Genomic DNA, 26,736 nt, shown 5'->3' with positions numbered 1-26,736 from the left:
ATGTAGGTGAACATGGGTTATGTGTTGTGAGTCGTTGTGCACATGGGCAATGTTATCATTGATTTTGAATCCATTTGAATTCTTAGTTCCAAAAGGCAGAGACAGGTGATTTCTTAGTTTGCCCTAGCTTTGCATAGACAGGAGAGACACTAGGGGCAATACCTATTTAGCAGATGAAACCGAACGTCCATCTTAGAGGCTAGCCTGGGCCAGGCTCCACTGCTGGCTTCAGGGCCACAGGCTTAGGTGCAGGCCTGGGGAGGAGCTCTTAGACTGTCCACAGCCTCCCTCTCTGGGGCAGTGTGCCCCTGGGTATCCTGGGGCTGTTGGCTCCACCCAGTGGGCCAGGAGCCTCGCTCTGCACTGTCTCTGGAGGTGCCTTGAGTTTACCTTCCTGGCCTGCTGCGGTGCCTCAGGGCTCTCAGGGAAGAGGGAGGGGACAACTGGAAGCAAAATGTAGAACGGTAAAGTCAAACTTCTTGGTAGCAAAACTTTCCTGGTTCCAGGGGGTAAAAACAACAACCAAATGGTCCTGGCCCCATGGAGCAGGGCAGAGGGCAGAGGGCAGAGGGCAGCCAGCCCACCGCCTTTGCTGGTGTCTGCAGTGCATGAATCATATCTACGTCTGTGAGTTCTGAAGGTTGGATATTCACCTCTGCTCCTTCCTCATCCTGTCTTCTCAGTAAACACTAGATAAGTACTTACTGAGCTGGGTGGATTTTCCATTCATGGTTCCCTGGGGCACAAGTGGAGGTGGTAGATCTGGGCCGTCTCTGGTCTAGAGAGAGAAGACCCTTTTACAAAGGGCAGGCACGTAGTTCTGAGAGGAGGAACTGATGGCAGAACTGGCTGAGCTGCTCAGGTAACTGCAGAGGGTCTGGGCCTGGACCCCCAAGGCAGTCCCCACTGAATGGTCAGATTGCCTGAGATAGGTGAGCCCTAGGTACTTTGTGGGCAGAGATCCCCTTAAGCTGTTCTCACCCTCCCTCCCCCACAGTGAGTCTTGGGCATGGGGGATGCTCCCCTCTCTACTTGGGGAAGGGGCCTTCCTAATTATATCCCCCTCCACTCACATGGAAATGAGTTTGGATTTTCTGAGCGTACACCAGCTGGCTGGGGGGGAGGCAGCCCAGAAGGCTGCTGGCTGGGGAAGGGAGGAGAAAGGAGAGGGAGGGGAAGGAGCCAGGCCAAGATGAAAAATTTCCAGTGTTCTCCCAGGCAGAGCAATAGCGGGTCCCTGAGTGCTCCCCACATATCATCGTTGTGCCTGCTGGTAGGCTCAGCAGGGAGCCGTGTCCACTTAGGCGAACTCATCCTCCAAGGACCATAGTCCTCAGGGTGCGAACCACTTAGCTGGCCATAGCAAGGTTGTTGGGTGTTGGACTCCTCTGTGCCTTTGGACAGAGGTCCTCCACGACTTCTAGGCCAATCTTTTTATGGGGTGCAGGGAGTGGAACTGAGGCCCAGAGAGGGGATAGGGCCTGCCGCCCCTGGCAGAAGACCACAAGTCTGGCTTGTCCGCAGCTGGGCTTTCCCCGTAGAGTTGCCCGGGAGAGGGTGCGAAGGTTCCCCCAGCGGTTCCGCTCTCGCTCAGGAAAGCCAGTGAGGCGAGAAAAGGCTGCGAGGGGCGGGGGGAGGGGCGGGGTGGGGTCAGCGCTGGCTCCGCCTCCTAGCGCTTGGGTCTGCCTGCGGCCGGGCGCTGGCTCAGTCTCGGCTGATTGCTGCTGTCGCTCCCGGGGCCACGGGATGACGCCTCCTCCGCCCGGACGTGCCGCCCCCAGCGCACCGCGCGCCCGCGTCCCTGGCCCACCGGCTCGGTCGGTGCTCCTGCTGCGGCTGCTGCTGCTGCTCTGGGCGGCCGCCGCCTCCGCCCAAGGCCACTCAAGGAGCGGACCCCGCATCTTCGCCGTCTGGAAAGGTAGGCGGCGCCGCGCGGCTGGTCGGGCGCGGGATCAGACGCTGCGCGGGGCGGGTGCGGAGTATGCTGCACCCGGAGGGAGTGCGTGCGCTTGGCTCTGCGGGTCCCGGGCTGTCCCCGCGCTGTCCTCGCGTGGAGCGTGTGGGTTTGGGTGAGTGTGTGTGAGTGTGTGCGCTGGCACACCAGAGCCGGCTGTAACGCTGCGGCGAGCGAGCGGCGGGGCCGGAGCCCCGGCCAAGTCGCACCAAGTCTCTGGCAGCCGGGAGCCGCAACGCCCGGGCGCCAGGGGAGGGGGCGGGCCCCTCTTTCGGCCCCGAGCCAGTCTGGGTTCTCTGGCTCGGGGGCTTCGGCGCAGGACCCTTGCCCCGCCCGGGACACCAACCCCGGTCCCCTCCTCTTGAGCTGCGGGCTCTGCTGGCGCGCGGGGCGCAGGCTGGGCCGGCGAGGGGGGCGCGGACCCCTTGCCGCCGCCGCCGCGCTTCGGCAGCGGGAACAAAGACCCCGCCGCCTGCCCCCGCCCCCGCCCCGGCCTGGAGCTCGGGCCAGGCAAGGGGGTGGGCACCCTGCGGCGAGGCGGCGGGACGTGGTGTGGTGCGGGGGCTTGGGGTACCAGGGCGCTGCCTCCGCAATGCCGGCACCGGCTGCTCCCCCCTTGCCCGCACGTGGCAGTTGTCACCAGAAATCGGCTCCAGCGTTGGGGGGCAGTGCCCGTTGGGTGGGGCACGGCTGTTGGGACCCCCAGGCGCTGGATCTAGGGCGGGGGTGCAGCCTTTAGGCCAGGGTAGGTATAAGAACCTGGGGGACCGGAGTCTCCCCCAAGGCACCTCAGTTTAAACCCTGTACCATGGGACAGAAAGCCGGCTAGGCGGGTGTTTGAGGCTTTCTGCCGTGAGGAACTGATCTCCCCTCCCCTGCATTGCACACAAATGCCTCCCCGCCCCCAGGCCGACTCGGCTCTGTCCCCAAATTTGGCGTGTCTGCGGCCCCCCTGTGGTGATGGTGGGGGAGTCGCAGTGGGGACTGGGGGGACTGGTCGGGTCTAGCCCCACCAGGAGCCTTTTGATGCCTTTGGCAGTTTGCAGGGATTGCGGGAGTCTGAGCATTATCTGGGGCAGGTATTATTAGCAGAGGGGAAAAAAAAAACATACAGAAAATGAGTGGCCCGAACTGCCGCAGTAGCTGAGGGAATGTGACTTGCCCAAGGTCACTGAGCAGTGTGGGTGCTTAGGTGCAGGCAGGGGCTCTGATCTGGCACAGGACCAGTCCAGGTTCTGCGTTAGGGAGGGGAGAAGGATTTAGATGGTTCAGGGACTATGAATGAGGTGTTCTGGGGACCAACTCGGCTACCCAGCCTGAGGTGCTCCTGGAGGAAGCCGAGCAGCCCTGCTAGAGCTCTAGCCGCCTGTGCATGTAGGAGACCTGCACACCACTCTGCAATCCCAGCTCTAGCCCCAGCTTCGTTTGCCCTCACAGCAGCTTTGCCTTCCCTCAGTCCCCTTGGCTGTCTTGGACATCATAGCATGTGGGCACTCTGGAAGGGACAAATGGGCATGTCTGAGTGTTCTGGAATCTTTCCCTACATCAAACCCTTTGCATTTTGGCTCTGTTTGCCTGTCCCACAGTCTTCCCATGACCCCCCACCCCCACCCCACTTAATGCACACCCGCTTCTTAGCACTTAATGCATACATCCCATCCTGGGCACTTAGTTCCCACCCTGAGGCTATTTAAAGCTGCTTTCAGTCCTCTTACCCACTTTTTGAAGCTCCCAGCCCAGCTCCATGGGCTACCTCCCCTACCCGCAGTTCACTGCTGTAGCCACACTGGCTGTGCCCTCTGCTTAGTAATGCACTGTTGAACCCCACTGGCTGGGGTCTGCCAACCATTCACCAGTCTTGTCCAAGGACAGTCTGTGGTCTCCTTCACCAGTGCCAGGTGCCCCACTGGCCAGACAGGCCCTGCCATTCACCTGCTCCCCACCCCCAGGGCCACCAGCTGGTGATGGTGTGCCCGACTGACAGCTGCCTCTTGTCTCCTGTGGGGTGACACATGGTAATCGGACAGGAATGGGCTTGGGTAGGACAAACCCAGGAATAGGGTAAGAGGGGGTCTTGCTGGAAGTCTAGAGCTCTGTCTACCAGTGGGTGGGTGCGAGTATGGTGGTATCCAGGAATGACAAAATCAGGGATGGTGGTGGTTCTGGAGCCATTTCTCTGTGAGGCATAGATGGGGATTTTAGTTTTGAGTCAGGACAGCTGTGGGGACTGGAATAGGTATGGAAAGTTCTTTATTTTCTGCTGCTTGGATCCCCAAGTTCTAGAGAAAGATTAAAGCAGGGAACTCTGAGAGTGGCCCAGCCTGCACTGATCAGGGAGGTTGCTGCCTCTGCAGCCTGATGAAAGTCTGGCACAGTGTAGCACAGGCCAGGGAGAGAGATGGGCCATCATGTACCTGCTGGTTGCCCTTGAGCTCCGCACTTGTCTTTGACCCTTAGAGCTTGCCAGAGCAAGAAAGGCTCTAGGGGTTGTCTCCCAAGGGCTGTCGCTGACACATGGGCAAGTCAAGGATGTGCATGTGTGGTCCTGATCTTCCTGCAAGCAGCGACTGGAAGGGAGTAGATTGCAGGTGAGGTCTGGGGCTTAAAAGGAGGTTGGCATGCCTGTGTAAGCTGTGCACCCCTCTTCCATTTTATCAGTGGTTGGAGGAGGTAGAGAAGGCATGGAAGGTCCTGAACCCCAAAGTCAGAGGTGAACCAGCCTGTCCATGGGGAAACAGAGCCCACATCCCCAGTCTCAACCTGCCCGGCTGGTTCTGCCCTCCCTCGCTTTTGTCCTATTAAACAATGGGATGTTATTGTTGACTCGGTGGCTGCTGGGGAGCCATTCTGGGGCTGCTCCCCAGGGCAGGAGGTTTGTTACCTCCTCCAGGGGATGAGGTCACATCTGGGACTCCCCAATCATCAGCATTTCCAGTGGAAATCCTTGCCCCCTTGGGGACTTAGATGTGTTCATCACCTTCAAGGTGAACTTCCTCTGCAGAGTCTCATGGTGGGGGGGCAATTCTCTGGAGGAGAGGGGGAGTTTCCTAAGCCGAGAGAAATGCATGGTGAGGTCATCAGGAGCTTCCTACCAAGCTCTGTGACCCCTCTGTCCTGGACAGTGAAGATTCTGAGAGCAGGTCTGGTGGAATGGATGCTGGCACAGGTCCAAGGATGACCGTGGTATAGGGGAGAGAGTTGGGAGGTCGGGAGCCTGGTTCAGGCTGTGACCTAATTTGCTCTGTGACTCTGGGCAAGTGTTTGTCTTTTACTGAACCTCAGTTTCCCCAAGTGCCCAAAGAGGGTAGGAGAGGGGGCTTATCCTTGTCTGAGATTTAATGTCTTAGGATTTCTATCTCTCTGGGATGGGAGGGGCTGGACAGAGTCTGTGGTGGCCTGTTTAAATCTTAGATTTCCAGAAATCTAGAGGAGAAATGGAAACCTGGGAAGTCAGGGGAAACCCTTAAGTTTCATGTTCTTTCCTTATTCTCTCATGGGCCAAAGGCTGAGGATCATTTGGAGGAAATAGCTCATTAGCTTGTGCCCTCACGGGTGGACATATTCACTTAGCAAACTTTTGCTGGGGCCAACCTTGTGCTGGTCTTGAGGCTGAGCTTGGGGATCATGGAACAAGATGATTCTATGCCCTTGGAGACTTTTCAGTGTAGATGGAGATGGGCAGATAAACCTGCAGGTACAACAGAATGTGTAACAGAGAGCAGCTATGGGCACTGAGGAGATGTCTAACCCAATTTTCCCAATCAGGGAGGGCTTCCCGGAAGAGGTAGCAAGCTGAAATGGCAGGAGGAGTGAATCAGCTGGGGGAGGGAAGGAACAGGAGGAAGCACCCCACTTAATAGGATTTTAAACCCAAGAATTTACAGCAAGGACCACAGAGAGGAGAGAAGCCATGTGAGGGGCCCCCATATGAGGAGGTATTGAGTCAGCCTGGGCCTGGGGGATTCCGAAAAGTTTGAAACTTGTCCAGCTGGGCATAGGTGAGGGGATACCTGTCATCCTATGGCTGGCCCAGCAGTGGGGAGGAAGGCTGCATCCACTGGAGAAAGGCCGTGGCAGGCAGGGAAGGCCTCTCGAGTGCTGGCAAGGCCTTAGCCCCGTCACAGCTCCCTGGTGGGAGGCTGGGGCTGGATCCAGGGAGACCACGGCTTTCCGCATTGACTCCTGACCACAGGACAGTCTCCAGGTGAGAAGGTCTGTCCCTCAGCTCTGTCTTCTCCTGCTCTTCCTCTGCAGAGATGGAAGGAGCATGGAGGTGGTGGGGTGGGGGTGGCGTGGATAGATCACTATCTGGGCTGAGGGTGGGGCCCTGAGGGAAGCAGGGAAAGCTGGGCTCTGTGTTTTGAGGAGGGCCAGGCAAGGTGGGATGTGAAGTTCAACCCAGGGGGCAGGTCTGGCAGCCCTCAGGGGGCAGTAGCGGGAGTGCATGGACCACTAGCTGACGGCCTGTCCACCCCCAGCTTCACAGGGCTCTGTCACAAGAAACTGACTGTACTTCCCCCGCTTTGGTCGGCAGCTCTGCACTGAAAAGTTTCCACTTCTCTTGATTTCCTTTTTTGGCCCAGCATGGCTGCCCCGGGAGTCTTCCTTCGTCCATAGTTGGGGGAGGAAGGGGCCCTTAACCTGTCCTGCCTTCAGAAGAGCCAGGGTTCCGTACCCTTGCAGGAAGGGCCAGCCACTAGGTGTATGGCCAGCTGTCCTGTCCTCAGGGAGCCAGACAGGCTAGAAAGAAAGCCAGGGAATGGAGAGCCCCGGCGTCTTGTTGGGCCCTGCCTCCTCAGAGGACAGAGTTCCCCCTTCCCTAGCCAGCCAGGCCTCGAGGGACCGTCCCCTGTCTGCCCCGAATGGTATGGGGTGGCTCTCCAAGCCCTTTACTGTCCCTGGCCCTGGCCTTACTGTGTCTCCAGAACTGTGCCCAGCCTCCTGGAGGACCCCCGTCCCTATGCTGCATCCCATCTGGAACACACGGCACACAGCTGCCGCCTTCCCCAGGCCCTGCATGGTGGCCTGGCCCCACTGCCTCCTGGACTCCCATGGTTCTTCCCTCACTGCTCCCTGGCTCCCCCATTCCTCTCTGCACCCCACTCCTCTCTGTACCCCACTTACCTCCTCCTTTCTGCTCTGCCCAGAAAGGAGGTTGCTGGTTCTTTCTCAGTTCTTCTGAGGGACCTTCTTGGATGACCCCAACCCACACAGCCTGACAGCGCTAGCTTAGGATGTCAGAAAAGAAATGCCAGAGATTAGCTAGGCCAGCCAAACATTCCACAGATGGAGAAACTGAGGCTCAGAGATGACAGGGACTGGCCCGAGGTCACCCAATGAGACAGGCAGAGCTGGGACCGGGGCTGAGTCTTCTGAGCCTGTTTCTGCCCCAACTCTCAGCCTGTTTCCAGCTTTCTGTCCGCCGTCATACTCTGTCCCAGGCTGGGGGCTCCTTGAGTGCCTTTTTTCCTCAGCTAGCTCAGCTGAGCTCAGACTCTTCCTGCCCCAGTGCTGTCTGTTCTAGGAGCCGCACCAGCCATCAGTGCCCTCTCTTCAGGACCTTGAATTTGGACCAGCTCCATATACCCCTTCTGGTCTTTCCTCAGGTGGTCTGGGCCTTGGGTGCCAAGGACAGGTTGATCTGTGTCCCGGCTCGGGCTAATCTGGTTTTAACTGTCATGACAGCCTGGGATTAGGCTGATCCTGCCATGCCTTCTGCACCCCATGCTTCCAGCCAGAGGCTTGGGCTCTGTGCCAGCACCCCTGGGTAACCTTCTCATCATGGAGGGCAGCAGGCCTAGGTCTGTGTTCAGCTCCTCTGGGGGAGAGTCAGGAAGAGAAGCCCTGGGTTTGCCCTTGGGGAGCCCCCCACATTCCTGGAGAGGTGGGTCTTCTGCCTGTGAAGTAGGGTGGACCCCTGGGAAAGTCAGGAATGACCTGCAGATGTAGCCTAGGACTGTGACAGGAGGTGAGAGCAGGAAAGGTCAGTGTGGGATGGTGTAATCAAGGAAGGCTTCCTGGGGGAGGAGGAGGAGCCAGGCTAGAGCTAGGGGCAAGGGCATAGAGTGGGGGCAGAGTACAGCACAGACAACTATTCATATTGTTGTTTGTACAGAGTCTCACGCCTGTAATCCCAGCATTTTGGGAGGCCGAGGCAGGCGGATCATTTGAGGTCAGGAGTTCGAGACCAGCCTGGCCAACATGGTGAAACCCCGTCTCTACTAAAAATACAAAAAAATTAGCTGGGTGTGGTGGCACACGTCTGTAATCCCAGCTACTTGGGAGGCTGAGGCAGGAGCTCTAGCCCAGCCTGTCGAGGAAGGAAGGTCACTGTGATGACTTCTGCACCCCATTGGTGACCCAGGCATCTGTTCTAGGTTACCTGTCCCTCTCGCATGGGAGTTTGGCCTGCCCCACTCTTGCCTTTCTTCATTGTCTGAGCTGCTCCCTGGCAATGGAAGACATAGAGCAAGAGGAAGCCTTGTCCTCACCTTCAGGACCCCACAGGCCAGATGAAATCCCATTAGACAGCATGATCTGAGTGAAGATGGTAGTGCCAGATGGTTTGTGGTACAAGGTTGAAGGTACGGGCAGTGAATCTGGAATACTTCCTGGATCCAAGGGATTTAGCTAGATTTTCAAGGACAGGTAAGATCCATGTGCACAGAGAAAAGGGGAAAGGTCAATCCAGGGAATGGAGAACAGGAGCAAAGTGCAGAGATGGGAATGAGCCATGGCAGAGCTGTGCAGAAATGAGGTGGGCCTTGACTGCCCTGCCCTGAGGTTTTGGGCCCTGCTTGGATGGGCAGATAGGAGCCATGGTGGGTCCTTGAGCTGAGGAGCGGAGGTGAGTGTTTTGGCCAGGGCTGGCTGGGTGGGGACCTGGCTGGTGAGCACACTCTGCTCTTCACTGTGGTCAGCTTCAGAGCATGCAGTACTTTTTTTTTTTTTTTTTTTTTTTTTTTTTTGAGACAGGATCTCACTGTCTCCCAGGTGGAGAGCAGTGGTGCAATCATAGCTCTCTGCAGCCTCGAACTCCTGGACACACGTGATCCTTCTGCCTTGGCCTCCTAAAGTGCTGGGATAACAGGCATGAGCCATGGCGCCCGGCCCCACAGAGTACTTTATGTTCTAAGCAGAGATCTTGAGAGACTTGTCTTCCTACTCAGTCACTCAGGACCAGGGCCCCACGCTGCACCATGAGAAGATTCCTGCCCCACTGTTGTAACTTAGGATCTTTAAGATGGAGAGCACTCCTTCCATGATTAAGAGAGAGACAGGTGGAAATAAAGATTTTGTTACTAACAGGTCTTGAGGGATACCTGGCATACCTGAGGCCACACACGTGGAGGTCAGGGAGCACATGCAGGGTGGAGGGATCCATGGGCCAGCATCTTTATGGGGTCCAAGGTGTTATTCAAACAAGTTTTTCACAGGGAGTTTGTTTTGTTGTTGTTGTTGTTTTTTGGAGATGGAGTCTCGCTCTGTCACCCAGGCTGGAGTGCAGTGGCGTGATCTCAGCTCACTACAACCTCTGCCTCCTAGGTTCAAGCAATTCTCCTGCCTCAGCCTCCCAAGTAGCTGGAACTACAGGTGCACACCACCACGTCTGGCTAATTTTTTTATATTTTTGGTAGAGACGGGGTTTCACCATGTTGGCCAGGCTGGTCTAGAACTCCTGACCTCAAATGATCTGCCCGCCTCAGCCTCCCAAAACGCTGGGATTACAGACGTGAGCCACCGTGCCTGGCCTCCACAGGGAGTTTTAATTGGTGAGTTTACAGCAAGCAGTCATGAGTTCCAGGAGGTCATGTTGTGACTGAGACAAGGTCACTGGCCTGTCTGCACAGTCCATGCGGGCTGTGGGGTCAGCGGGACCAGTTAAATGGGCTGTATGTAGCTGTCCCACAGGGAGGCAGTCACCAGGAGATGACTGTCTATGGTAGATATCTGGATTGAGCACATTGAGGAACCGGGAGGGGGCAGGGAGCTGGAAACGGTGTCAAGGGTGACAGCCCTGCTTCTGGTGTAAGAAAGCCCAGATTATATTCAAAACGGATGCCAGGACAACATCAAAGCATAGGAATTCACTACACTCACCTGGGCCTGCAAACCCGTGCTCACTTACACACTGTCTTCAGGGTGTTATGGGCAGAGGTCACGCCTTCATTGGCCAAGTAGCCTCTAACTGGGCTTCATCCTCTGTGGGCCTTGGTCTCCTCATCTGTCTGGGAATGGCTGGCCTGGAAGCCTCCACGGGCCCGTCTCTGGAATACAATGTTATAAACACAGATTCTGGAGTCAGCTTGCCTGAGTATGAACCTCTGCTCCACCTCTTACTAGCTGTGTAATGCTAGGTAAGTTACTCAGCTTCTTTGTGTCTCACGGTCCTCATCTGCAAAATGGGGATAATAAAAGAACCTACTTCATGAGAGTTCAGTGATGATTGAGTTAAAACTTATTTGGGATAGTGCTTGGCACATAGTAAATGTGATGGAAGGGTTGGGTGGTAGGGGCATCATCATCGTCGTCATCATCTTCCTCCTCCTCCTCTGGCATCTCTGGTTTCTGATGGAATGCAGCCCTGGCAGCCCAGCCCCTGCCAGTTCTCCCTAATGGGCTTTGCTGGCTGGCTGCCCTTGCTCGGTCTCCCCTGCTGGTTCAGGCTAAGGCTAAGACTGGGTAACCTTCTGTTTCTCAACAGTCTTCCACCTGCCTCCCTCCCTCCACTTGGGGTGGTGTAGCCATCCTCTGCCCTCTCCCCCACCCCTGCCTTGGCTCTGGGCCCAGGGGCAGGCCCTGCACCGCTACCCATTGTCTGCTTTGAAGGAGCCACCAGCTGACTTCGGCCCCACTCTGGGGCTTTTGGAACCTGATGGGCTGGAGAACAGCCGGAAGGTGGACAGGACATAGTGTTTGTCCTGGGCTTCCGGCCTTCCCTGGGCTTGGGCTCAGGGCCTCCTTACCGGCCTTCCTTCCCTGAGTCCTTGAATCCTGCCCAGCACAGCCCCTCATCACACTGCTTTCCACACTGACCCTTCTCCCCAGGACTTTGCCCCAGACAGTCTCCCCAATAGCCAAACCTTCTTCTGGTCCTTTGAGCACAGTGGTGCCGTGGGGAGAGCATCCAGACCTTGGTGGCTTGGAAGGGCGTTAGTTTTCCTGTTTGTAAAACGGCAATACAGGTTGTCCTGCCTTCTTTACAGGGTGGCTGGGGGTTTGGTGGGCTGGTCAGTGGAAGCAGATGAGAGTGTCAGTTTTTTCTGCCGCCTCCACTTCCAGAAAACTGTCTGACTTCTGTGGCACTCAGAGAGTCACACTTTCCCAGAAAGACCCATGGACTTAACCCTGATTGTTTTGTGATTTGTTTCAAGAATCCTGGTGGGCCGTAAAACCCAGGCCCAAACAAGTACCAGCATCTACCCCAACTCACACCCAGCTAAACCACAGAGGAGGAAAGTGAACCCAGGAAGGCCCAGCCTCAGTCACCGTCACAGCCAGCCAGCTGTCCGGCCACCAAAGAGATGATGAGACTTCTTGGAGTCAGGGCTGAGCCACACATGAGATATACTCCCCTCCCACCCACAGCTGACCTTGGTGGGTGGGAGGATACTCCCCTTTGGCCCAGCACACAGCGCGCTCTTCTCATGGCTCATAAAGAAGGTAGACTACTCACTCCTCCATGAGCTGAGTGCTATCTCGAGGCCCCACCACCTGCCCCAGCACACAGGCTCTGCTCCTGCCAGGCAGCTAGCTAATCTAGAACCTAACCCTGCCTGAATTTTGCCAGGACCCACCTGCAGCCATGACCTGTCCTTAGCACCAAGCCAGTGCCACCCTGGAAACCAGGCTTCTCACACTCTCTTCCTGGCCATATCAGGAGAGACAGAAACGTTTGTTCCTGTACTCCCACCCCTAGTGGAAGGGTTTCCTCTACCACTCTGACATGCACAGCACCTACACTTCCACCATTAGTCACTCCTTTGGATTTAAGGCTTTGATCACTAAAGGCCCCTGGGAGATCAGGGCCTTACCTGGAAGGTGGGTGGGCGGGTGATTCCCTTTAGTTATCAGGTTAGTGACTCGGCACCTAGTGAGCAAGAGAGGGAAGGGTAGAGTAGGGATGATTCAGGGAAGTAGGGAGAGGCTGAATATACAGCTTTTTGCAAATCAGAGGCTCTCCAGGAAGCCCAGGATGAGATCCTGGAGAGAAGCAGCTGGGTAATGGGTACTGGAAACTTGGAGCTTCCCTCGCTCTGTGTCCTTGGGCCAGTGGTACAGCCTCTCTGGCCTCCACGTCCTTCAGTTCAATGACTGTTCAGATCCTCTCCCTTCCACCTTGACATGTGGATGTGGGATTCCAAAAGGTGGGGAGGCTGCAGGCTAATTCCTGGGCATCATGTGGGCCTTCCCTCTACTCTGTTTGCCAGGCATGTGGTTGGGCAAGGGTGTGAGGTAGGCCTGGCAGTGCAGGGGTGGGGGCACAACTGTGGGAGGAGGCTCCTGCCAGATGTGCTGGCTCTCCGACCTGAGGTCGGCCTGCTTTCTGCTCCTTGGCCCGGGGCCTCTCTGACTGCCTGACTTAGGCATTCTCCGGGGGGGTGCCCACATTCCTGCCATTTTCAGAGCCTGACTCTCTGCCCACTTTCAAAGGGCTCCTTGAGGTTAGCATTCAAGGCCCACTGGGTCAGTGGGTCAGGTTGCAAGGCTGGCTTTGCCAGACCAGAGCATGGTACCCAGCCCCTTCATGGGCAACACCACCTCCCACTCTGCCCTCCCCTGAAGCTGCACTCCTCTTTCACAAACAACAAGAGTATGGGGACAGCGGGCCAGACGGTGACAGCACCGGAGTGAATGAGAAGAGGAAGCATGCGCCACCAGGCAGGCCTGCTTTAGGAAACGCACCCCAGAGGCCCAGACTTGCCACAGTCGGTCAGCTGCTGGGGTGGTGATCAAGGGTAGGGGCCCCAAGGAGTCAGGCCCCATTCTTTCCAATGGGATCAGAGCCCCGTGAGCACCTGGCCCCAGGGCTGTGTCTGGTGGAGGTTATCTCCTATAACCCAGCCTTCCTTGCAGCCCGCCTATCTGACTGGAGCTGGGCCTTGCTGGCCCTGCCACCATGAGAAATGGGACTCAGGGGAACTATGGAGTCCGGCTGGGTACGGGGCAGCCTGAATGTGCTTTCTTGGTCCAGCAGGAGCGAGGATTGGCTCGGAATCACATGGGGTGGGGGGTGGGTTGTCTTGTGCCTGGCTTGCCTCTGGGCTATGCCCTCCCCATGTGTCCCTAGCCCCCTCCCCTGCCTGAACCCCTGGTTATTCTGGGAGCTTTTAGCTACCACTTAGTCAGCCACTAATGCGTCAGGCTGGGTAGTGAGGGGGGAGACACGGTGCCAGACGGTGCTCCTTTTAGACAGGCAGGATGGGAAGCAGGGGGAGCCAGGAGGTGGGGGACGCCAGAGGATGGGGAGGCATTTTCCACTCCTGGCCCTGCTCGTAGAGTTCAGGCAGCAGGGGAGAGTGATGGGCAGTGGGTCAGTGTGTCCTTGGACAGGCTGCATCTTCCCTCCCCCATCACACGTGGGCCTCAGCTCACCTTCCTGATTCTTCTCTCATTAGGACTGTGCCAGGCTGCAGCGCATGGCCTCTGCCCTCTGTACAGCCACCTTCCCTACCTTTGCTCAGTCTGTGTCCCCTGCCTGGCATTCCCTCCCTGCCTGTTCTGGGCCCATCCAGCTTTTATCTACCTCTCCTCTCTCTTTGAGTTCATAAAGCAGCAAAAAGAAAATGTTCAGGGATATGACACGTACTCCCTTGGCCTGGCCTTTTTAGGGGCAGCCCCTGGCCTTGCTCAGCCCCTGCCTGCGCAGAGACTCGAGGCCTGGCCCTGATGGCTTGGTGCTGCCTTCACTTCCAGGCAGCCCTCCTGCCCCTGAGCCCCCAGCCCCCGCTCCTGCCAACCTAAACAAAGCTTCCTTTCATGTATTCATCGAGCTGCTGCTGCTCGACACTTCCCGGGCACAATCAGGCCTTTTGAGGGCCTCGGGCGGTGCGGGAACCCAGGCCGGGGCTGGGGTGGAGAATGGGCCAAGGCCTTGTCCTGGGGCTGAGCTGGTGTCATTCCCTCTAGCCCATATGCATCACCAAGAAGTGAGCTGGGAGGGGCAGGAACCTGGGGGTCACGGGAGGCCGTGCTCCTGGGCTCCTGTTCGTTTTCCTGCAAAATGGGACGAACAGTTCCTGCCTTCCTCCGCCCTAGCCATTGTGGCTAGGGTTTGAAGGGAACTGGGCTCAAGCTTGCAGATCCGCATGGGATTGTCCTGGCCCTAGTGCCGCAGCTCCTACCCAGGGGCCAGCAGCCCTCACCCTCCCTTCATGTCTTCAGCAGATACTTTGTGGGCAGCCCTGTGGTCCATGCTAAGACAATTTTGCTGGGGAGCTGTGGAAGCTTTCTGTGGTACGGCTGTCTGACCCCTCAGATGTGTTCCCAGAGTAGGGCCAGGCTCCCCCTCAGACCTTACTCTCCGGGACCCAGCCATGCCTCGGCCATCAGGAGCCGTCAGGCTCGTCAGGCTCGACTCCCTAGGGCAGGACTGCTTTCCTCTTCTCTTCAACAGCCCTGCAACTCCTAGATGAGGCACCACCCCCCAGCCCAGGGTCCTATCTGGTGCCTCTTTCCCCTTGAGTAGTTGTACCAAATTGGCCTTGCTGGCTCCCTTGGAGACCTGGGCCTGTGGCCTTGGTGCAGGTGTGGGGCTAAGGTGACTGATGGAGGTGGCTAGCACAGTCTGACGGCTGGGACTTTTCTGCTTTGACTCCCAGGGGCTATGGATCTCGGGTCCTAGCCCAGAATCTCCAGATGCAGACATGCACCTTTTCGTGGCTGCCAGGCTGGCTATTGGGGGATGGGAGGGGAGCGGGAGGGGAGTTGGGGCTGCAGACTGTCTGGATTCCAGGCTGGGCCATAGGGGATGGTGGCTGCGGCTTGGGCTGCGGGTGGAAGGGGAGTCATGGGAGCTGAGTCGGGAATACCGTGTCTGTGACCCCAGCACTCTAATTCTATCCCAGGAAGGTAGGGGGAGCAGGGCAGCACCCAAGACCTGCCAGTTTTCCCTCCCTCCCTCCCACTGAAGTGCCAGTACCTTTCAGCCCTTGCTCTGCACATCTGGGGCCTACAGGGAGGGAGGCTTGGGGGCCAGGGAGGGCTGATATCCCCGGAGCTGTTCAGTTGGGCTGTTTATGATGTGCACCAGGAGAACTACACCACCCAAGGACAGTGAGCTCAGCATTTCTGTGGCCTGCCTTGCTCCTGAGAGCTGATACTCCACCTTTGGACAAGCTGATCTGTCCTGCCTGCTGATGTGACCTTGGCATGTCTCCCAGGGTACCTCAGCATTCTCCTCTGCACAGTGCACCAGGCCACAGAAGAGGTGAAGAATGCTCACTTCCAGGGGTGACCTGACCGTGAAGGGATGTTTCTTAAAGAATGAAGGTGTGGTTGCACCGTGTGTGGTCCAGCTGCTCCATACCCCCGTTAATGCAGAATCAATATGGCTCCAATGGGAGTCAGAGGGATCGGGGGCAGAGCTGAGGAAATGGTAGTTTTTTTTGGTCAGAACTGGAGCTTGGGTGTCACTGCCAAGCTGGCTGCCCCAGAGTTTCCTGCAACTGGAAAAACAGTGGTCAGACCCAGTTCCTGGGTGAGGCCCCGGCTGGTCAGAGGGGAAGATGCTGGCTGTGGCTGATTGCTGGGGGCACAGCCACAGGCCATCCCATCCCTATAATTTACTCCTACAACCAGGACAACCTCAGTAGTGTCACTGGAGATGAGACATCTCCCCAGAGACAGTGGCTGCAGTCAGTTTCTTTTTTGGGGAAAATATTTCCAGTCAGCCCTTCTGCTGAAAGGCCCAGGCTGTGCTCTGTGAAGGTCCCCCTGTCCCAGAGTTGCTGGGGAGGGAGAGCTGATCTTTACCCCCAGGAGAGCTAACATCTCCATGGGTGAAACCAGGCCAGAGTGGGCCATGGTGCAGAGTCCAGCTTGGTAGGCAGGAGTATAGGCTCTGGTTCAGAATCTGCTACTGACCTGCTTCCATGTGCCCTTGGGCTGCCCCTCCCTTGGCCTCTGTTTTCCCATCTGTGAAATGGGAGGGAGTAGATGTTGAGGTTCCTTTCCTCCTTTAGTCTAGTGCTCACTAAGGGGCTGGGGAGGGACCAGGAGGGGTTGGAGAGGGATTCCTGAAGGAGGAGAAGGGATTCTGAGCATTGTGATTCCTCGGAACCTGGACTCCAAGGGGGGTGCTTGGAGGCCCTGCTGCCTGCTGAAAGGCCTGGGGTCGGGGGGCACCACTTGCTTTGGCTTAGGGCAACAGAAAGCCTCCCAGAGCATAGCCAAGGAGCCCTGGTCCTCCTGCCGGAGCCCAGCCCCTCAAGAGTGTGTGCCAGAGGAGGGGGTCTGTTCCCTGGCACAAGAGGTCCCTAAATCCTGCCCCATTCTGAAGTCACACACACTGTGAAGGAAGGAGAGGCTGCCACACTAGGGGAGGGGCCGTGCTGTAGGTAAGGACAGCTGGTTGCTGGAGCCCACCAGAGGATCTCTTACTTCTCCTGTCCTTGGCTCTCTGCGTCTGGGTGCCACCCCAGCCCAGAGCTTGTCTGAGGCCCTGCCAGGACGCTGAGCACAAAGCACTGGTTGTCAAGCAGGTTCCGGTGTGCCATGTGGAGGGGACCCAGAGTCTTCTCTCTTGGGACCTGGCTTCAATGTTTCTACTAATTGTCTCCTCCTCAGGCCATGTAGGGCAGGACCGGGTGGACTTTGGCCAGACTGAGCCGCACACGGTGCTTTTCCATGAGCCAGGCAGCTCCTCCGTGTGGGTGGGAGGACGCGGCAAGGTCTACCTCTTTGATTTCCCCGAGGGCAAGAACGCATCTGTGCGCACGGTGAGCCTCTCTCCCCCAATGCCCCACCACCCTCGTATCTCCCCTCTAGCCCTGCCGAGGGGCCTCAGGGAATCCGTGGGAGCTGGCATCTCTTCCTAAACTGCCCCCACCTCCGTATCCTATAAATGGCTCCTGGGGGAGGCTCCCTAAAGGTAGTCCAGATTGGAGTGGGGAGCTGGGGCGGTGTGGAGAAAAACAGGAGCTAATGGGCCTGGCCAGCTGGGCAGCGCTGCTGCAGAAAGCCCAGGCTGGAAGCTGGGCCCCAGAGCCCATGGCTGGTCTTCTGAACCCTCTGGGCCTCAGCTCTGGATATGAGACCCTGTTTGACCTCAGGTAGATCACTTACCCTCTCAGAACCCCAGTTGCTCATCTGTCAGATGAGAATAATGGTTGCTTCCTTTGGGGCTTATCCTGAGGCTATGTGGAAAGCATTTCGGGGGCATCTCACTCCTGGCAGAGTGAACTAATGCTTCTCCCCTTCCCCCAGGTGAACATTGGCTCCACAAAGGGGTCCTGTCTGGATAAGCGGGTGAGTCGGGGAAGGAGTATGGAGGGATCTGAGCCACTTGGTAAAGGGAGAGGAGACCCTGAGGGTCTGAGGAAGGAAGCATGGCCCTGCCCTGTGAGACCCAGACTGATGGGGAGACGTGGTCCTCTGTGCTTAGGGGATGGCATCAGCTGCACCCACTCTGGGCTGTCCTGGGAGGCTGTCACCTATGCTCAACCCTTCCGACACCTTCTTCCCTGATCCTGGGGGTCCTAGTGCTAGACCTGCCAGGGCCTTCCAGCAACCAATTTCTCTCCTCCCTTCTCTCTTACCCGGGCAGGACTGCGAGAACTACATCACTCTCCTGGAGAGGCGGAGTGAGGGGCTGCTGGCCTGTGGCACCAATGCCCGGCACCCCAGCTGCTGGAACCTGGTGAGAAGGCTGCTCCCCATGTGCCTGATTAGCTCGCCTTCTACTGGGTGGGCTTCTGCCCCTCAAAGTGGGAAGGAGATGGCGAGACTCCAATGCTGCCCTTGCCCTGGGAGGATTGGGCCCCTGGCCGAGAAACTGGCCATCATGGGAGGCAGTGGCCGTGGGATTACGTGACCATCCAACCCTCTGGATCTCCCACAGGTGAATGACACTGTGGTGCCACTTGGCGAGATGAGAGGCTATGCCCCCTTCAGCCCGGATGAGAACTCCCTGGTTCTGTTTGAAGGTAGGGCAGTGCTGGAACAGGCGCCCCAGGGGGAAGCTTCTGAACTGGGCTGGGAGAGGGGTGGTCAGCTCCTTGTCCAGTGTCTGGAGGAGGGACTTCCAGGAGCTGCCTGCCCTTACTCATGCCCCCCTCCCACCATCCCCAGGGGACGAGGTGTATTCCACCATCCGGAAGCAGGAATACAATGGGAAGATCCCTCGGTTCCGCCGCATCCGGGGCGAGAGTGAGCTGTACACCAGTGATACTGTCATGCAGAGTGAGTCAGGCTCTGACTGGGCTGAGGGTGGACCAGGGGGTGTGAGCACCTAAGGTGGCAGATGGGAGCCTGATGTTTCTGGGAGGGCTCCCTGAGGGCCGCTGGGGCCATGCAGGAAAGCAGGACCTTGGTACAGGCCTGAGGAGTTAGGGTTGGCTGGGGGCAGAGGAACAGACAAGGTGTAGCAGTGGGATGGGCCCAGCCCTCTTTGGGAACACAAACAGAGGGAGCCCCAGACCCAGCGCAGGGTCCCCAGGAACCAAAGTTTATCCTCTGCTGAGTTCATGTGGAGGCAGCCCCCAACTCCCTCCTCATTAGGGCTCTGCCAGTTGGGCATAAGTGACATAGGGGCCCCCAGGGACCTTCCCTCAATCCCCAGGCATGAAATCATTGCTCCTGGGCTGATGACATCTTTGTAGGAGGAGGGCAAAACAGGTGTGGGGTGGAGGTGCAGAGCCTAGGGCCCCTGGGGGTGTTGGACCTGATGTTCTGAGTCCTCTTCCAGATCTGATTTGCCATGGTTTGTGCAGACCCGAAGGAGAGAGGAGAGTGTGCAGGGTTGGGGTGGTCTCCCAGGCAAGCTTCCCAGCTTTACGCCCACTCGCCTCTGTCCCTGGCAGACCCACAGTTCATCAAAGCCACCATCGTGCACCAAGACCAGGCTTACGATGACAAGATCTACTACTTCTTCCGAGAGGACAATCCTGACAAGAATCCTGAGGCTCCTCTCAATGTGTCCCGTGTGGCCCAGCTGTGCAGGGTGAGCAGGGGCGTGAGGGCTGCTGGCTGCATATCTGTGTGTGAATAGGTCTGAGTGAGGGTGAGTTCTGTGTGTCTGTGTGCATGTAGAAGTTGTGCGGATGTAGGAGTGGGTCTGTCTGGGACTGTGGGAGTAGCTGTGTGTACATGGAGCGTCACGCGTCTGTGTGTGGGTAAAGGTGGCTGAGCTCCTGTGCACATATGATGGCATGTGAGCATGTGAAAGTATGATGGTGTGGGTGTGTGTGTGTTTTGCCTGTGTGAGTGTGCTGTGCCATGTGTGTGGGTGTGTGAGTCAGTAAATGTGTGTCTGAGTCCATCTGCTCTGTGGGGACCTGGCACTCTCACCTGCCCTTACCCCGAGCACCGTTGGTCCTGGGCTCTGGCTCAGCCAGGCCTGCTGACTGGAGTCTCATCTGGAGACCTGCCCTGAGTCCTGGGGCACCCCTGGCAGGTCCCGGCCCTTCACAGCCTGCCTTCTCCTCTGGGCCCAGGTGCTGATATTGCTGGCAGTGGTTTCCTGGAGGGTGTGGGGAAGCCCGGGCAGGTGCTGAGGGGCCTCTTCGCCCTCTACCTTTCCAGGGGGACCAGGGTGGGGAAAGCTCACTGTCAGTGTCCAAGTGGAACACGTTTCTGAAAGCCATGCTGGTATGCAGTGACGCTGCCACCAACAAGAACTTCAACAGGCTACAAGACGTCTTCCTGCTCCCTGACCCCAGCGGCCAGTGGAGAGACACCAGGGTCTATGGTGTTTTCTCCAACCCATGGTGAGTGGCCCTTGTCCTGGGGCCGGGGCTGGCATTGGTTCAGTGTCCAGTAGGGACAGGAGGCCTTGGGCCCTGCTGAGGGCCTGCCTGGTGTGGCATGAGCAGGGGCTGCAGGCTCAGGAAGCGAGGCTGTTGCTGCGTGTGGGGTAGGGGGACAGCCAGTGCAATGTGTGTACCGTCATGAGTGAGTCTGCACTCATGGGTGTGTGTGCATGCCCTATATGTACACTCATGACTGCACTTGTGCCTGTGTGTCCCGCCACCTGTGTGTGCCCAGAGTGGACGCTGGGCCTGGGAGGAAGCTGCTGAAGCATCTCTCGGGGAGCTGGGTGCTATTACACCCGCTCAGGCACTGCCTGAGCCTGGTAATTCACACTTCTTAATCATTCTCATTGATTGAAAACACAGCAGGCAAAAGTGTCGGGTGTGTGGGGGGAGAGTTAGGGACAGAGTGGAGGAAGCCAAGACCCTGCTCTGTGGCTCCTGGGTGGGTGGGGCTGCCCCGGCTGGGAAGAGGTTGGAGGTCTGGCCTCCTGGGGCATCAGCATCCCACAGCCTGTGCCCAGGGAGGGTTAGAGAACTGCTCAGCCCATGTTGGGGTTCCTCCTGCCTTGGGGTCGGGTAGAGCAGATGGCCTCTAGACTCAGTGATTCTGTAACAGGATACAAGGTTGTGGTTTTAGATTGCAGCACAAAGAAATTAGGCTGAACTCCTTCTCTCCTTCCTCCCCGCCATCCCTCCCCATTTTCAGGGGTGTTTCGTAACTCAGTGCCAGGCACAGAGCTGGCCTGGGGGAGTAGAGGTGGATGGGTGGGTTCTGGGCCCCCCATTGAGCTGGTCTCCATGTCACTGCAGGAACTACTCAGCGGTCTGCGTGTATTCCCTCGGTGATATTGACAAGGTCTTCCGCACCTCCTCACTCAAGGGCTACCACTCAAGCCTTCCCAACCCTCGGCCTGGCAAGGTGAGCGTGACACCAGCCGTGGCCCAGGCCCCAGCCCTCCTGTCTCACCTCCCACCACCCCACTGACCTGGGCCTGCTCTCCTTGCCCAGTGCCTCCCAGACCAGCAGCCGATACCCACAGAGACCTTCCAGGTGGCTGACCGTCACCCAGAGGTGGCGCAGAGGGTGGAGCCTATGGGGCCCCTGAAGACGCCATTGTTCCACTCTAAATACCACTACCAGAAAGTGGTCGTCCACCGCATGCAAGCCAGCCACGGGGAGACCTATCATGTGCTTTACCTAACTACAGGTGAGAGGCTACCCCGGGACCCTCAGTTTGCTTTGTAAAAATGGGCATGAAAGGTATAAGGAATAATGTAGTTAACATCTAGTTGGACCTTTACGTGTGGAAGGAATAATTGAGTGACTAGAATTGTGGGGGGTTAATGTGTGTGGGTGTGGAAGAGTCAGACAGGGAGAGCTTCCTGGAGGAGGTAGGGGCAAGAGGGGAAGGGGATGGGAGAAAAGAAAGCATTGGGATTTGGAGGCGGAAATCTGGAGAGTCTGAGCAAAGCCAGGTGCACCTTTGGTCCAGATGTCTGACTCAGGGAAGAAGATGGTAGGAAGAGATGTGGCAAATGAGGAGGAGGGGCCTGAACCACAGGGATCCTGGTCTCTGCCAGGCAGAATGAGGGATTCAGGCCCTGCGCCTGTCTTTGGGATTGTGCAGGTGAGAGGAAACATTTGAGGAGTTGGTGGGACACAAATTAGGCATGAGGAAGGAGTTCCAGGGGCAGAGGCTTTGCCGTCTCACAGAGATCAGGGGCAGCTTCTCCTCTTCCCTGGAGTAGGCCCCGCTGGGGGAAGCTGGGTGGAATGCCCTGGGAGATGCTTCTGCATTCTGGAAAGCCACAGGACACAGAGGAGCCAGTCCTGCGTTGGGTTTGTGGCAGTTTCCCATGCCAGCTGCCTTCCTTGAGACTGGAAAGGCCCTCTAGCACCTCTGGGGCCATTTGATTCAGGCCCAAGCGCCCATCCTCAGTTGTTCACATTCTCCATGTGATTTCCTGTTGCTGCTTCACCTTGGAACTATCTCAGCTTTGGTGACCTTGTAGGAAACTGGAACCCCAGCGCCATTGTTTGGCTCCTGGAAGCCTTGGGGAGAGGAATTTCCCACAGGGCAGGACCTGGGTCCTGAGTCCCTGACTTTTTACCCCGCATTCATTCCAGCTGCACCTTTGGGCCCCTGTCCTTGCTTGGCTTCTGTAGTGGCTGGCACAGCTGTTGTGGTCAGCCAGGGATGGCACTGGGGAGCAGGGGAGGAGAGGTCACACAGTGCAGGACTGGGAGCAGGAGCTAGGACAAGGAAGGCTGGACTTGGGTCATGGATTCCCTTCCTGCAGACTTGGGAGGTGAGCACACTTGAGTGATTAGGGAAGGTGTTTTGGTTCTCTCTGAGGGCCATGCAGGAGGCCACATTTTGCAGCCTGCAGCATTCATATTGGGGATAGATTAAAAAATAGAGCTTTCTGAGTCCTCTGCAGAGAATGGGAGGCTCTCACAACTGGGAGACGTATTGGCTCTTTTCCTGAGAATTTTGCCAGGGGGATGCTGTTACTGGGGCTGGTTTGGAAGGAGGTACGGGGCAGTATGTCTGTGAAGGCAGTGGCTGGGGTGGGGGCTTATCAGGCCCAAGGAGCATCTGGCCACATCTCAGAGTCCACAGATGAGGATCACAGACGTGTAGAGGAAATGTCCTAGGCAGGCGATCATCTGACTGCTTTTTTGGGGCAGGCGATGCCCTGGGAAATTGGGAGGGAGGGAGAGAGGGAGGTAGGCTATTCTAGAAACTGGGACAGCAGTTGAGGTAGGATTGGGAGGACCAGGGGTCAGGATGCCCATTGGTCCCTAATTGTGAACAGAGAGAGCATTGGTCTAGGAGGCAGGCAGCTCGGTTCTAAGACCTTGGGAACTCTTGATTTAGAATCCAAGATCCTTTTTAGATCTAAGATTTTATAAAATTAAGATATCCCCTAAGACCAAATGCAATGCGGAGTCCTGAATTGGATCCTAGAACAGAAGAAGGACATTTGTGGAAAAACTAGTGAAATCCAAATAAAGTCTGTAGTTTTGTTAATAGTAATGCACCAATGTCAGTTGCCTAGTTGTGACAAATATACCGTGGTTATGTAAGATGGTAACATTGGGGGAACTGGAGAAGGGTAGATTGGAGCTCTCTGTACTATCTTTGCAACTTTTCTGGGAAATCTAAAATTACTCCAAAATAAAAAAATGTATTTAAAGTAAATATATTCCCTAAGAGTCCAGGAGACAGGGGAGTTGTAGAAGCAGCTGAGTGGTTGGGTGCTGACAGATTTGGGTTCCAACTTGGTCTCTGCTGCTCATCAGCTCTGTGACCTTAAGCAAGTGGCTTAGCCTTTCTGAGCCTGATTTCCTTATCTGTGGAGTGAGGAAGATGACAGCTACCTCGCGGGGCTGTGGAGGGTTAAATGAGGTGATGCATGGACAGTAGCCACATTGTCCTTGCTGGTGTGGGGCTCCTGCTTCTGTTCTTCCTGTGCAGCCTTGGGAATGTTGGAGGCCGTATCCAGGGACCCCTGGACCTCCCAGGATGGCCTCTCTGGACCAGCCTTGGAAGGTTCTGGGCTGCCCTTAGGCTCCCACATTCCTCCCCAGTCACGCTCTCCTCACCCTGCCCACCCCAGTCCCGTGACCCTCGCCTGAGCTGTGACTTCCCTCCCCTCCCCGGCTAGAGGGAGGCTGCCCGGCCCCACAGTGGGGCTCCCGCCCACTGATCCTCTGCCCACCACACACAGACAGGGGCACCATCCACAAGGTGGTGGAGCCGGGGGAGCAGGAGCACAGCTTCATCTTCAACATCATGGAGATCCAGCCCTTCCGCCGCGCAGCTGCCATCCAGACCATGTCGCTGGATGCTGAGCGGGTGAGCCTCCCCCCACTGCATCCCATGGTCTATGCAGTGACCGCAGCTGAGGACAGGGCTCCTTTGCATGTGATTTGTGTGCTCTTTTAAGAGCTTCTAGGCCTTAGGGCCTGGACGCTTAGGACTGAGTGTGGGGTGGGGCCTAGGCCTGACGCAGTCCTGCTGTCCTTCCAGAGGAAGCTGTATGTGAGCTCCCAGTGGGAGGTGAGCCAGGTGCCCCTGGACCTGTGTGAAGTCTATGGCGGGGGCTGCCACGGTTGCCTCATGTCCAGAGACCCCTACTGCGGCTGGGACCAGGGCCGCTGCGTCTCCATCTACAGTTCCCAACGGTACGTTGGCCAGGATCCCTCATCCCTGGGAGAAAGTGGGTGTGGGAGAGGGGGAGGTGTTGTTGGGCTGGAGGAGGTGGCAGTACTGGGCCTTTCTGGTGGGAACCTCCTCTCTGCTGGAACTGCATTGGGGTGAGGACAGGAGGGCCAGGTCTGCAGCCTTGTATCTGCTGAGCCTCTTTTGTCCTTCCCACTCCAGGTCAGTGCTGCAATCCATTAATCCAGTTGAGCCACACAAGGAGTGTCCCAACCCCAAACCAGGTACCTGATCTGGCCCTGCTGGCGGCTGTGGCCCAATGAGTGGAGTATGGCCCTGCCCTGATTGTCCTGGTCTGAGGGAGAGATGGCCTTGTCCTATGGGCCCCAGGCACATGGGGCAGGATACAGTCCTGCCAAGGGAGCCCTCTTGGTGGGATGAGCGAGACGGAAGAACAAAGGAGGAAGCTGAGGGCTGGGTTCCCTGTGTTCATTCAGAAGCCTTGTCCTGGGATCCCAGTCCGTGGGGAGGACACATCCTTCCCTGGAAGCTCTCGGTCCCTCCTCATGGCTGCTTTCCCCTGCCTCCCCAGACAAGGCCCCACTGCAGAAGGTTTCCCTGGCCCCGAACTCTCGCTACTACCTGAGCTGCCCTATGGAATCCCGCCACGCCACCTACTCATGGCGCCACAAGGAGAACGTGGAGCAGAGCTGCGAACCTGGTCACCAGAGCCCCAACTGCATCTTGTTCATCGAGAACCTCACGGCGCAGCAGTATGGCCACTACTTCTGTGAGGCCCAGGAGGGCTCCTACTTCCGCGAGGCTCAGCACTGGCAGCTGCTGCCCGAGGATGGCATCATGGCTGAGCACCTGCTGGGCCATGCCTGTGCCCTGGCCGCCTCCCTCTGGCTGGGGGTCCTGCCCACACTCACTCTTGGCTTGCTGGTCCACTAGGGCCTCCCAAGGCTGGGCATGCCTCAGGCTTCTGCAGCCCAGGGCACTAGAACGTCTCGCACTCAGAGCCGGCTGGCCCGGGAGCTCCTTGCCTGCCGCTTCTTCCAGGGGACAGAATAACCCAGTGGAGGATGCCAGGCCTGGAGACGTCCAGCCGCAGGCGGCTGCTGGGCCCCAGGTGGTGCACGGATGGTGAGGGGCTGAGAATGAGGGCACCGACTGTGAAGCTGGGGCATCGATGACCCAAGATTTTATCTTCTGGAAAATATTTTTCAGATCCCTCAAACTTGACTAAATGTAGCGATGCTCCCAGCCCAAGAGCCCATGGGAGAGCTGGGACCCCATCTCTGGACCCTGGGGCTGAGGCCTGAGTCCTTCTGGACTCTTGGTACCCACATTGCCTCCTTCCCCTCCCTCTCTCATGGATGGATGGCTGGTGTTGCTGAAGACCCAGGGCTACCCTCTGTCCAGCCCTGTCCTCTGCAGCTCCCTCTCTGGTCCTGGGTCCTACAGGACAGCCGCCTTGCATGTTTATTGAAGGATGTTTGCTTTCCGGACGGAAGGACGGAAAAAGCTCTATTTTTATGTTAGGCTTATTTCATGTATAGCTACTTCCGACTGCATCTGTATGAAAATACCAAAACTACATGCTGGGGGGGTGGGAAAGGGAGGGGCTGGGAAGGGATGGGTTGGGGAGGGGGGTGATCCCAGTCTGAGGCTCCCGGGGATGAGATAAGAGTCTGGAGACGGGCATGGGTTCTTGGAGAGTGGCATGAGCTGGCTCTGCCCTGGGAGCCCGGTCTGAGGGGGATGTTGTTGGAGCCCCCAGTGTTGGGGGTGGTTATGGGAGGGGGTGGGGTGAGAGAGACAAGGGAGAATGAAGGAGAAAACTGAGCCGTAGGTTCACCGTGTTCATTTAGAAGGACGAGCCGGGTCCTCAGGGGGAGGTTCCAGGACTCTGCCCTTGGCGTTGAGGGTTGGGGGGCGGGGGGCCTCCTCCCTTCCCCTCAGCCCCCTTCCCCAGGGGCTGTGCTTCCATGCTCCTAGCCTCCCACCTTCGCTCAGGACATGTTATAACTTAGGCTAAACTGTGAAAATTCCGGTGGGGATGGCCTGGACCGAGCTCTCCAGGCAGGCGGCCCTGCCCCCAGCCCTGTCCATCCATTTCAGTGGGGAGCTGGGCCCTTTTCCAGCTGTGTCTGGCCGCCCAGGGCAAGGGCTGGGGCCAGCGGCCTTCCAGCTTTGGCCCCTGCACCTCTTCTCAATGCACTTTAATAATGTAACATATTACTAATAAACGAGCTATTTATTTACCTGCGCCTGTTCCTTGCCTGCAAAGCTGTCCTGGTCAGGGGGTGAGGGTGGGGGCTCCTGTTTATTATTCGCCACCCCCTGGCTACGTGAGCATCACACGCATTCTTGCATGTCCTGGTTAGGGCCCAGGAGCCAGCTTAGCAGGGCTGTAGCTAGTGAGAGGCAGGAATGGGTACCTGAACCCACGACTCCTCAGCAGCGTGCTGCTTGCCCAAGCCTTGACCCCAGAGCCCCAATAGCACCTGCACCCCTTTTCCCCATTCCCAGCCTCCACCTCCCACCACTTTCCCTGGGAGGCCTGGCCTGGGCCATGCTAGAAACAGCCTCAGGATTCCCTGCCTTCACGGGGCAGTTCTGGAGGGCAAGCTGATCA

General features: G+C 57.4%; 1 protein-coding gene across 2 annotated transcripts; it reads left to right on the top strand.

Annotated features, from left to right (window-relative positions):
* The first annotated feature begins 1,673 nt into the window (after positions 1 to 1,673).
* On the top strand, positions 1,674 to 26,362 carry SEMA7A (semaphorin 7A (John Milton Hagen blood group)). Of its 2 annotated transcripts, none has more exons than XM_050799843.1 (14): positions 1,674 to 1,918; positions 16,742 to 16,893; positions 17,381 to 17,422; positions 17,721 to 17,813; positions 18,015 to 18,099; positions 18,245 to 18,355; positions 18,976 to 19,115; positions 19,697 to 19,881; positions 20,737 to 20,845; positions 20,936 to 21,134; positions 23,662 to 23,789; positions 23,964 to 24,118; positions 24,318 to 24,379; positions 24,688 to 26,362. In XM_050799843.1, the coding sequence occupies exons 1-14, from the start codon at positions 1,747 to 1,749 to the stop codon at positions 25,047 to 25,049; spliced, it is 1,995 nt and encodes a 664-aa protein (XP_050655800.1). In that variant the 5' UTR covers positions 1,674 to 1,746; the 3' UTR covers positions 25,050 to 26,362. The 2 variants fall into 2 exon arrangements, with proteins under 2 accessions (XP_050655800.1, XP_050655801.1); XM_050799844.1 differs by lacking the exon at positions 1,674 to 1,918 and adding an exon at positions 1,938 to 2,069.
* Positions 26,363 to 26,736: the final 374 nt, after the last annotated feature.

Source organism: Macaca thibetana, chromosome 7, assembly GCF_024542745.1.
Source record: "Macaca thibetana thibetana isolate TM-01 chromosome 7, ASM2454274v1, whole genome shotgun sequence".
NCBI lineage: Eukaryota > Metazoa > Chordata > Mammalia > Primates > Cercopithecidae > Macaca > Macaca thibetana.
This window is presented reverse-complemented; position numbering and strand designations above follow the sequence as displayed.

Excerpts from the sequence above, each read along its gene's own strand:
- SEMA7A (XM_050799843.1), top strand. The coding sequence starts at position 1,747 with ATGACGCCTCCTCCGCCCGGACGTGCCGCCCCCAGCGCACCGCGCGCC. Across the intron at positions 17,423-17,720 it reads GGTCCTGTCTGGATAAGCGG|GACTGCGAGAACTACATCAC; the intron begins GTGAGTCGGGGA and ends TTACCCGGGCAG. Across the intron at positions 19,882-20,736 it reads GGTGTTTTCTCCAACCCATG|GAACTACTCAGCGGTCTGCG; the intron begins GTGAGTGGCCCT and ends ATGTCACTGCAG.